The sequence below is a fragment of the Planococcus citri genome, chromosome 3 (genome assembly GCF_950023065.1).
Source record: "Planococcus citri chromosome 3, ihPlaCitr1.1, whole genome shotgun sequence".
Lineage (NCBI taxonomy): Eukaryota > Metazoa > Arthropoda > Insecta > Hemiptera > Pseudococcidae > Planococcus > Planococcus citri.
This window is the reverse complement of record NC_088679.1, coordinates 76317266-76328314: the sequence shown is the minus strand read 5'-3', so window position 1 is coordinate 76328314 and position 11049 is coordinate 76317266. Positions and strand designations below refer to the sequence as shown.

The 11049-nt window shown below is 36.3% G+C and overlaps 1 protein-coding gene across 3 annotated transcripts; it reads right to left on the bottom strand.

Moving 5' to 3' along the window:
• Positions 1 to 3372: 3372 nt before the first annotated feature.
• On the bottom strand, positions 3373 to 11026 carry LOC135839344 (galactose-3-O-sulfotransferase 3-like). Of its 3 annotated transcripts, none has more exons than XM_065355338.1 (5): positions 10562 to 11026; positions 4659 to 10475; positions 4380 to 4552; positions 3944 to 4208; positions 3373 to 3764 (listed from the first exon to the last, which is right to left on the bottom strand). In XM_065355338.1, the coding sequence occupies exons 1-2, from the start codon at positions 10723 to 10725 to the stop codon at positions 9428 to 9430; spliced, it is 1212 nt and encodes a 403-aa protein (XP_065211410.1). In that variant the 5' UTR covers positions 10726 to 11026; the 3' UTR covers positions 3373 to 3764; positions 3944 to 4208; positions 4380 to 4552; positions 4659 to 9427. The 3 variants fall into 3 exon arrangements, with proteins under 3 accessions (XP_065211410.1, XP_065211409.1, XP_065211411.1); XM_065355337.1 differs by having other exon boundaries at positions 3980 to 4208; XM_065355339.1 differs by having other exon boundaries at positions 3991 to 4208.
• Between the last annotated feature and the right edge of the window lie 23 nt (positions 11027 to 11049).

The window sequence follows — 11049 nt, the reverse complement described above, 5'->3', positions numbered from 1 at the left end:
TAAAACATGTTCCATTTTTTGATTTGTAGTGGATATTATCTTATACATGAAAATAGGTATCTTTAAAAAAGAAAGAAGACAAACTGCGTGCATTGATTTATACGACTTCAATATCGATTTGGTGTAAAACCTAATTAAAACTTGATAACATCACCAAATTCGTAATCGACGACTTCGATTAAGTGAAAAACTGGATTAAAACACGAAAAAAAAATACTCGAAAATGAACAAAATTGGAAAATTTGTACTTTTTCAAAATTGAGCTTTTCAGCCGAATAAAAGCCAAATGGCCTGTACGAATAGTCGATTGTCACTAATTCGGCATCGCTGATCACGTCAATCACGAGTATTTCAGTCGAACGAGCTTTATTCTACCTGAAAGGTCAATTTTTTTGAAAAAAAACTTCATTTCGGAGGGAACTTTGAGCTTTTCGGCAGAAACAACACCGGAAATGAATTCGTCGTACCCAAAAACCCCCCTATTCGTGTACTTCGTACAGCCTAAAAAGCTCTCTAAAGCTCGCAACATCGATTCGAAAGTTCAAGTATTAGGAGCAGCGAACCTCCTAATATCCCATATTCTCCTAAAGAAATTGGTCTCATTTATCATCTAATATACTCGAAAATGATCAAAATTGGAAAATTTGTACTTTTTCAAAATTGAGCTTTTCAGCCGAATAAAAGCCAAATGGCCTGTACGAATAGTCGATTGTCACTAATTCGACATCGCTGATCACGTCAATCACGTTTATTTCAGTCGATCGAGCTTTATTCTACCTTAAAGTTCAAATTTTTTGAAAAAAAGCTTCATTTCAGAGGGAACTTTGAGCTTTTTGGAAGAACCAACACCAGAAACGTATTCGTCGTACCTAAAAACCCCCTTATTTGTACCCTTTGTACAGCCTAAAAAGCTCTCTAAAGCTTGCAAAATCGATTCGAAAGTTCAAGTATTAGGAGCGTCGAACCTCCTAATACTCTATATTTTCCTAATGAAATTGGTCTCATTCATCATCTAATATACTCAAAAATGATCAAAATTGGAAAATTTGTACTTTTTCAAAATTGAGCTTTTCAGCCGAATAAAAGCTAAATGGCCTGTATGAATAGTCGATTGTCACTAATTCGACATCCTTGATCACGTCAAGCTGGTTTATTTTAGTCGATCGAGCTTTATTCTACCTGAAAGTTCAAATTTTTTGAAAAAAAGCTTCATTTCAGAGGGAACTTTGAGCTTTTTGGAAGAACCAACTCCAGAAACGTATTCGCCGTACCCAAAACCCCCTTATTCGTGCAGTTCGTACAGCCTAGAAAGCTCTCTAAAGCTCGCGAAATCGATTCGAAAGTTCAAGTATTAGGAGCATCGAACCTCCTAATATCCTATATTCTCCTAATGAAATTGGTCTCATTTACCATCTCTTATACTCAAAAATGATCAAAATTGGAAAATTTGTACTTTTTCAAAATTGAGCTTTTCAGCCGAATAAAAGCCAAATGGCATGTACGAATAGTCGATTGTCACTAATTCGACATCGCTGATCACGTAAATCACGTTTATTTCAGTCGATCGAGCTTTTTTCCACCTGAAAGTTCAAATTTTTTGAAAAAAAGCTTCATTTCAGAAGGAACTTTGAGCTTTTTGGTAGAACTAACACCGGAAACGAATTCGCCGTACCCAAAAACCTCCCTATTCGTGCACTTCGTACAGCCTAAAAAGCTCTCTAAAGCTCGCAAAATCGATTCGAAAGTTCAAGTATTAGGAGTATCGAACCTCCTAATATCCTATATTCTCCTGATGAAATTGGTCTCATTTAGCATCTAATATACTCAAAAATGATCGAAATAGGAAAATTTGTACTTTTTCAAAATTTAGCTTTTCAGCCGAATAAAAGCCAAATGGCCTGTACGAATAGTCGATTGTCACTAATTCGATATCGCTGATCACGTCAAGCTCGTTTATTTCAGTCAATCGAGCTTTCTTCTACCTGAAAGTTCAAATTTTTTGAAAAAAAGCTTCATTTCAGAAGGAACTTTGAGCTTTTTGGTAGAACCAACACCGGAAATGAATTCGCCGTTCCCAAAAACCCCCCTAATCGTGCAATTCGTACAGCCTAAAAAGCTCTCTAAAGCTTGCAAAATCGATTTGAAAGTTCAAGTATTAGGAGCATCGAACCTCCTAATACTCTATATTTTCCTAATGAAATTGGTCTCTTTTTTAATCTCTTATACTCGAAAATGATCAAAATTGGAAAATTTGTACTTTTTCAAAATTGAGCTTTTCAGCCAAATAAAAGCCAAATGGCCTGTACGAATAGTCGATTATCACTAATTAAGCATCGCTGATCACGTCAAGCTCGTTTATTTAAGTCGATCGAGCTTTATTCTCCCTGAAAGTTCAAAATTTTTGAAAAAAAGCTTCATTTCAGAGGGAACTTTGAGCTTTTTGGTGGAACCAACACCGGAAACGAATTCGCCGTACCCAAAAACCCCCTTATTCGTACACTTCGTACGGCCTAAAAAGCTCTCTAAAGCTCGCAAAATTAATTCAAAAATATAAATTTTATGATGAAGCGCTGCATGCGGTGAAAATGAGAAGTTCTTTTGTAATCCGGATTTTGGGATATAGAAAGGCGTATTTACAACATCGACCTTTTATTCCCTATCTGGACAGCGATTCCAATCGGAATTCAAGCAAATATCTGATGCAAACCTCCCAATTTGAGTTTGTAAAGAATGCCTCTGCGCATTGCGCGAACTCGTCTCTTACCTTACCCCACTAACCACACGTATGATCCTAATCCATCATGATCGCGTGTGGAAGGAGATAACCACCTTCCACACGCGATTATGATCGTACGCTTGGTAAGTGGGGTAAGGTAAGAGACGAGTTCGCGCAATGCGCAGAGGCATTCTTTACAAACTCAAATTGGGAGGTTTGCATCAAAATGAACCCTTCGAATCGCGGTCCAGATGAGGAGAATAAAAGGTCGATGATTTACAACCTATTTTTGACGATGACAGAAGAAGTTCCATTTTCTGTCGCCTGAAGCGCTCCATTATTTATTCAAAATTTGTTTTCTTCAACTTTTTGGCCGAATGAAAGCTAAATAGAGTGTACGATGGGTCGATTATTACTAATTAAGCATCGCTGATCACGTCAAGCTCGTTTATTTTGTTCGATGGAGCTTTCTAGTACCTAAAAGTTCAACTTTTTTGAAAAAAGCTTCATTTTCGAGGGAACTTTGAGCTTTTTGGCATAACCAACACCGGAAACGGATTCTCCGAGTGTCAAAACCGAACAGTTCGTACAGCCTGAAGATTACCGCTGTTTTTATGAGTTTTTAAGTTTTCAGGAATAAATTTAAAAATTGATCATGATCATGCATATTTATGTATTATTTTGAAGTGAACTTTTATTTTGTTCAATGGTAGTAGATATAAAACTTTTTCTACAACGTTTTTTTACATGGAAAGTGTTTTGCAGCCGGATTAAGTACATACATACATATAATTAGTTGACTAATCAATCGTCAATCACAAATACTGCGAAAGGTAGGTACATATTAATTTCAGGTTTCACAAAATTGAAAATACAGAATTTATTTTCACTCCATTGTAAAACAAAAATAACACAGGCTGAGGCCTCGTTTCAATCTTACGAGTGTCTCTTTGAAATTAAAACGATTGAGTGGTATTTTAAAAACATTTTAAAGTCGACTTCACTCGTCGCTACCACTTCCACTCGACTACAAAAATCCCATTGATACCTAGAACCAGAAAAATTTTATAAAAAACAAACAATTATTATCAGGTAAGTACGTACAATTTATAATCATAATTCAATATCAAAACAGCCTGAAATTCAGCGTTATTGAGTACCTAATGAATACTTTTTCAAACAATTAAAATCAAAATTATTTCAAAATAACAATTAAATTAGTCATACCTATTATTCAATAAAATTGATTAACTGCAGTCTTACATGAAACTCACAGTCTACGTTCTTGAGGGTGTGAAATTCCAAAAGTCAACACAATTCAGCAAACACTCCTCTTTGAACAGATCGTTTAGGAAATTTATTTGACATATTTCTTCGAATAGCTACATTCCATGGTTTGATGTTGAAATTGTGAGGTTGAGCAGTAAACCGGTGAAGTTTCCGAGTTCACTGATCCGAATTGCAGAATAAGATTCATTTTGAATGCTGTAGTCTGCGAAGAAAAAAAATTTCACAATATTTACAATAGGAAAAAGCACTCTACCAAAAAAAAAGGGCAAAAAATTGAGACAGAATGAAAAAAGTAAGTTTTTTCCAACTTTGAGAAAAGCATTAGAAAAAAAGGCCAACGACATCGAAGCACTTGTTGTAATAAAGCACATACCTGATTCAGTTGGTGTTGCAAAATGGGTCTCGCATTGAATTTTCAGTTGCTCTTAGAAGAATATTGATGCAAAAGTAACATTCATCATCATCACTAAATCATTTCTCGTAAACTTTGATTCTGCAGAAAATTCAGGCAAAACATCCACTCTTCAACGAGCGGTTCAACTACGACTGAAAAAAAAATGCACAATTAATACACCCTATAAAATGGAGGCAATTTTGAGAATCACTGCAATTTTAAAAGTGAAAAAACAGTTACAAAATAGACGTTTCGTACCTGGACTAGGTATTTCGAAAGTACACCTTGAATTATTGAATTTGAATTTGTCTGTTGCTCTTGGAACTCCGACTTGGATAGAATAATGTAATTTATTCGTCATTTGGATAACATTAGGTCTACTTCTGACAAATATACTCATTCTGCTCCTAAGTCCAGTGAAAAATGAAATTCATTCCACATGATTCTGAAACAAAACTTGCAATGAGTATCTACAGTCTACACATGGAAAACTAAAAATATAAAACATTCATATCAAGTGATTAAAATTTTAACGAGCCATTCGCCGCAAGTTGAAAAAAAGGTTGAATATTGATGCTAGAAGATAAGACCTCGTTGAGAAGATTTTCAAATCTATCAAAAAACACAAAAAGTGATCACGAGAGCTGGATGTTTAGAGACAGAATTTTTTAGAGTCAAAATATTTCCCATATTCATAGAAAAAAATTTTGAAAAATGAAAATTCTTCCGGGAAAAAACATAAAGTTTTGGGAATTTTAGCAAAAAATAGGTTATTTGAAGCGTGGTTTTCCAAAACGCATCAAGTCAGTTTTTTTCGAAATTGATTTTTTCGCGCCATTTGGTTAGTGACGTCATGACACCTCATCTGAGACACATACCTACCTAAAATACCTATTTTATCCATGTTCTTTCCAGCTTTTTGTGAAAATGTTGAAATGCGCTTGATTTCCCAAAACGCATTAAGTCAATGTTTTTTAACGCTTGTAGAATCGCTTGTCCTCATAGGAACTGATTTTTAAAATTTTATAGTATGTTGTATATGTGCATCCTCAGGAGGTATCCCCACAAAAATTTTCAACCCCCTCATCCCATATTTACCCGTCAAAAATTACATTTTCGGTTTTTTAACTTATTTTATGATGTTTAACAATGAAGATTGCGAGGTACATTGTAGAAACACCTTTTTTGGACGTATTTTTGACCCCATACCTTTTTCGAAATTTTTGCGGTGGTGCGCCATATAAAAAGCTGGGAAAATGTTTGCCGGGGGGGGGGGGTGAAATGGGAATTTTGGGGAAAATGACTATTAATGAGTAGGGTGTCGTTTTCTCATGATTCGATACCGCTGGCACAAATAATTTTTACTATTTTGGAAATGAAGTTACTTTGATGATGTTGGTGTCATTGTCTTATTATTCGATACCGCTGAGCACGAATATGGCGTCAAATTTTCTCCTACACTCACACAGCCCCTCCAGAGCCCTCAGCCCCCTCCTGAATTTCCATTTATTTTTGAAATAAAGTTACTTTGATGAATTTGGTGTCGTTTTCTTATGATTCGATACCGCTCTGCTACACTCACTCAACCCTCTCCTAAATTTCCACCATTTTCAAAATTGAGCTTCTTTTACACCTCTAACTAGTTTGCTGCGCAAGCAGATGCACTTGGCAGCTGGCAGTTGCCTGCCCGTTGACTTGAGAGGTTGGCAGGGCTGCCATGCAATTGCGCCAAATATACCCTGAATTGCGCCGAGCACAAAAAATGAGCATACCTGCAATTGTGCCACTTAGAAAAATGTGTTCATGGGGAATTGCGCCGATCAAAAGAACGAATCTTCCCGACCCTTTTCTTACACTGCGTACAGTTAGAATCGTAATCATTTTGATGAAGTTATCAAATTGAACTTGAAAAAAAAAGTTTATTATAAAAATTTTAAAAAATGTTCAAAGCAAACAAAATTACACTTTTCACCTGAAAACATCGTTTTGTACTTCTCGAAACAAGTTTTTATCCTCGCTTCGCTCAGGGCTGTATGCTTTTCATTTTCAAAATAAATGTTCAAAAACTCAACATTCAAATTTTAAAATTTTTGAGCAAAAAAAATAAATAAGTTTTTAAAAAAACACATTGTTTTTCACTTCTTGAAATACGAATTTTTGAACACTTTTGACCTCGTTTCGCTCGGACCAATTCCCCTCTTTCTTTCCCAAACTAAAAAATTTCATATTTGAAACTTCCATAAATTCAAAAAGGAACATGACAATTTTTATCAATTTGGTAAAATTATCATTTCATCTATTTTATTTTAAAAATTCGTCATTTTATTCGGCAAAATTGGTATTTTTGTCCTCATACCGATCGGCAAATGTTCAGTCACAGTCCCCCGTCCCCCACACCCTCACGAACAACCTCTAATTTTGTTCCTGTCTGTTAGACCTTATTTTTTGCGACATTATAGGAGGTGGAAGATTCTGGAGTGGATGAATAAATAACTTATGCGACTGAACGTGAACGATTCATTCATATCTTGTTCGTTTCGCATTTTCTCAACTCGGCGCAACTGCCAGTATACTTTTTTGAGCACCCGGCGTAATTCCGGGTACACGAGTTTAGCAGTTTGGCGCAATTGCAGGGCTCCCGTTGGCAGTTGCCTGCCAAGTCACACCACAGTACTCCCCCCTTAGCCGGAAAACCGCAATACAAATACAAAAAAAAAACATAAGAACATACACATGATACATAAGCAAAAACTCATTACAAAATTTGAAAAAAGGTAAAAAAAAACAAACGAGTAATGACTAGAATTTCACAAAAAAAATACATAAAATAAAAAATAAAAACGATAAAATTATTACTATACATACCGTCAGGCGGGGTCGCTTTGATAAAAAAAAAATGTTTTCTGTTCTGTACGGCATAGAAAGATGTTTTCGAAAAAATTGCACCACTCAGTGTGTAAAGTACGTCAAAACGCACCAAATGACCTTTTTGTTTTTTTTGTGCCTCAAAATTGCCCTCAAAGGCCGTATCAAAGTCACCCACAAGATGGGGCCACTTTGATAGGGGTACTTTTTTTTTCAAAAAATGATTTCTCATCACCTTTAGACCTACCATACAAAATTTTATCAATTTTGGCCGAGAGGAAATCATTATATTATCGAAAAAGCGATAAAAGCCCCTGTATTTCCTCAATTTTTTTAAAAATTCAGTTTTTTAACAAAATTTTTAGATATTCAATAAAATACCTTTCCGACCTATCAAAATGGGATGAAATTTCACACTGAATCCGAAAATGGCACTGATTTTCACTTTAGTCCCAAAACTTAAATTTTTAGCCTCAAAAATGAAAAATTGATAACATCCCCACTGAGAACAATGGGCCAAGGATCAGAGGCAGCTCAACCTAGAAACTCAAAATTTTTGAAGATATTTCCCAAGGAGTGTAGCTTTACGATAGACTATCAGCCAATGTTCTATTACATATCTGAAAATACTATAACATCAACTTTTGTTGAGTGATGAAAAATCTTGAAAAATAACCACTTTTAAAAAACTCGATTAAAAGCAGGGATGAAAATAATTATTTACCAACTCAACACTGTTATCGTATCAATTCACCATCAGTGTAATCACTTCACTCGAAAAAAAAATGTAATTCGACGTTTTACTTGCTCCACAAATCAAAACAAGCAGAAAAATAAGCGCTATCAAAGTCACCTTGCGAAATCAAAGCGACCCCGCCTGACGGTAATATTTTGAAAAACAAGGGATTAAAAAAGAAGAAAAGGATACTATTTCAAGTAGCTCCCTTGGAATCTGACCTTCCGCTTTGGTATGATCTTTGGAGGTTCAGACTGAGGCTCTGGAATGATTTTTGACTCTGGAACTTTGTTTGGCTCATCCAGAAGCAGGTAGGCTGGTTTCAGGTGATCTAGCAAAACAACTATTGTAAGTCCATCAGCCTCAACCTCAGGAGTCTTGTCTGTACAACAAATTGCTTTATGAGGTCCAGTTTAGGGCTGCTGTAGTGCTCAACTCTGCGTCTCAACTGGAAAACATGAGAGCAGTCTGTGAGAGCGTCTGGTACATAGATTGCGCCTTGTTTGCATGTTCACATTGTCTCCCTCATGCTACGAATCGCCTATAGAATACCACAAACAACTTCTGGCTCATCCCCTGGCAATTGGAGCTCTGTGCCAAATGTGAGCTGAGCTGCGGACACTCCTTGGTCGCTGCAGAGTGCTGATTGTAATCCAAGGAAGATCATAGATAATGAATTGAACCACTTAGGTTTTTGATGAGCCATGATTGCTGCTTTCAGAGCTTGGTACCATCTTTCAATGTGGCCATTCGACTGTGGATGGTAGGCTGTGGTGCGATTTCGTTGAGCACCAAAAAGCTCAGCCAGTTTCTGGAACAAGGTTAACAGTAGGTAATTGAAGAACTCTTCAAAATGTATTTTTTGTGTCATAGTACTGTCCAAAAAAATGCCTCTTGATGAAGTTCTGAAATGTTTCACGTGAATGTTAAAAAACTGCAGAAAATGCAATGATTCCTGGAAAAGCTCATTTTGGGGCCATGGGCACCTCCCTACACAATTACAGGTCCAAAAAAGGTTGAGAATATGGGTGTCGTTTTCATATGAATCAACCCCCCCCCCCCGAACACAAATATGAAGTCGGATTTACAGTTGAACCCTTTCAAGTCCCCCATTAAGGGGGGTAGATTGCCTTGAAATTGAGGTTTTTTGCGAAAAATATATTTTATTATAGCGCTACCACCAAAGCCCTGTAACACTGAATTCAAAAAAATTATCAAAATATATATGTATTGGATATAAAATAGGTAATCACATTATAACATTAATTATCTGGAGGAAAACTATGATATAGGTAAGTCATTATCACTGTCACTGTCACTGTCAGTTGCCTCGTCCACATTTTCATCCTCATCTTCACCACTGTCTTCAGTGTTTGCATTGACATCGAAATACTTGTAGATGATAGCTGCAATGTGAACAGCAACTTTATCGCCACTTTAGACGCTGAAGTCTCTCAGACTGTGTTTTCACAACGATATCTTGAAGTTCATACATGAGTAAAGTTGCATAAACGCAAGATTGATCCGATCGGTTTTTAGGAACGTAATCCGATATTTGTATCCAGCCATCCCACGAGTAAATTTTCTCATCATCGGTCACACATCTCCGCTTCAACTGTTCATTAATATTCCTCAACCGTTGAATTTCACCATTCATCCTTTCTTCTCCAAATTGTCGCACACATTTGCGAAATTTATCTCTAAAATGATGATACAACATGGTATCCACTTCGTTCAGATCCATGATTGTGAATTCATCTCGTGACGTCAGTTTATACTCGTCAGGGTCGGGCGGCTGAGCGTTTAATTTCAAATAAGCCACGTTTTCCAACGGCCATCCCATTAAATTAGCTAATAAAACCATCGACGCTTCCATATACTCCATGATCATTACGAAATCGAACTCTCGATCAATTTTATCGATGAATTCGGCGATAGCTGATTTATTGCGACTTTGAGTCAGATCGAAGCCCAAATCGACGCCCATTTGATTGTATCCGCTATATACGAAATTACTGCCCATTCCTAACAAGATTGGCGGTTTCTTCGGAGCGTTTAAAAATTGTTCTAGGCTCATCCCTGATGTATCGTACATTCTGAAATATCTGAACATGGAGGTGAAATGCGTCACAGGGTGTCGTAATATAGTCACCGTACTAGTATCAGGATACTGATACGATTTTATAATTGAATTATACCGTACGTGATGTGCCATGATATGATACTTGTTGTTAGGCGTCTTTGTATGCGAATATATGGACCAATCGGAAAACGGCAAGTAGTAAGTGTGGTAAATAACGTTCAATACATCGAGCGAATTCTCCAAAGCGAATCGTAGAATGACGTTTTCAACCGTTGTGCTTCCTGTTTTGTGGGTTTTGAAAAAGTATACGTTTGTACGCAATGAATTATTGTTTAATGGGGTACAACACGTGTAGACCAATGGCTCGTTTGCATTATTAACAGCGACGCACCTAATTCATAAATAATTTCGCATAAATGAACTGATATAATTTGCAGAATCGAGTTACGAGAATTGCCATTACATGTAGGTACTTACGACGTATTCGATGTAAATTTTATCGGATCATACAGAGAAGTCATCAAGTTGAAAGAGAGCAAAATTAGCACAGCTAAGAGCAACGAAGATAAAAGCAAAACCTTTTTCCGATTCGAAATGAAAATTCGTATTTTTGCGCGAATTCTCCATTTGGATGGGTACATTTTATGCACGTGTACATTCAAATCGCTTTCATGCAACTAAATACCTGGTTAGTTTGATAATTGGTTGGAAAATTTTAAATTTTTATTAGTTTGTTTTTACCCAGCGCGATGGTGATAATACCTGCAGTAGAAAGGTAGGTAGGTAATAGGTATGTAAAGTACACAATTCTTAAAAATTGAATATTATCGATTTGAAATTATCATCTTACATGCACGTCGGTAATTAAGGTAGATATGCCATACCTATAACTTACTGATGTACTTGAAGGGTACAGGAAAAGAACCAGATACCTCAGTAAGTCACTTTTTTAAACTTTTGTGTTA

What these genes read in the sequence shown, in the direction of transcription:
- LOC135839344 (XM_065355338.1), bottom strand. Translation starts at nt 10,725, where the DNA reads ATGTACCCATCCAAATGGAGAATTCGCGCAAAAATACGAATTTTCATT. An exon ending in AAATTTACATCGAATACGTC is followed by an intron (nt 10,476 to 10,561) that starts GTAAGTACCTAC and finishes TTTATGAATTAG; the next exon opens with GTGCGTCGCTGTTAATAATG.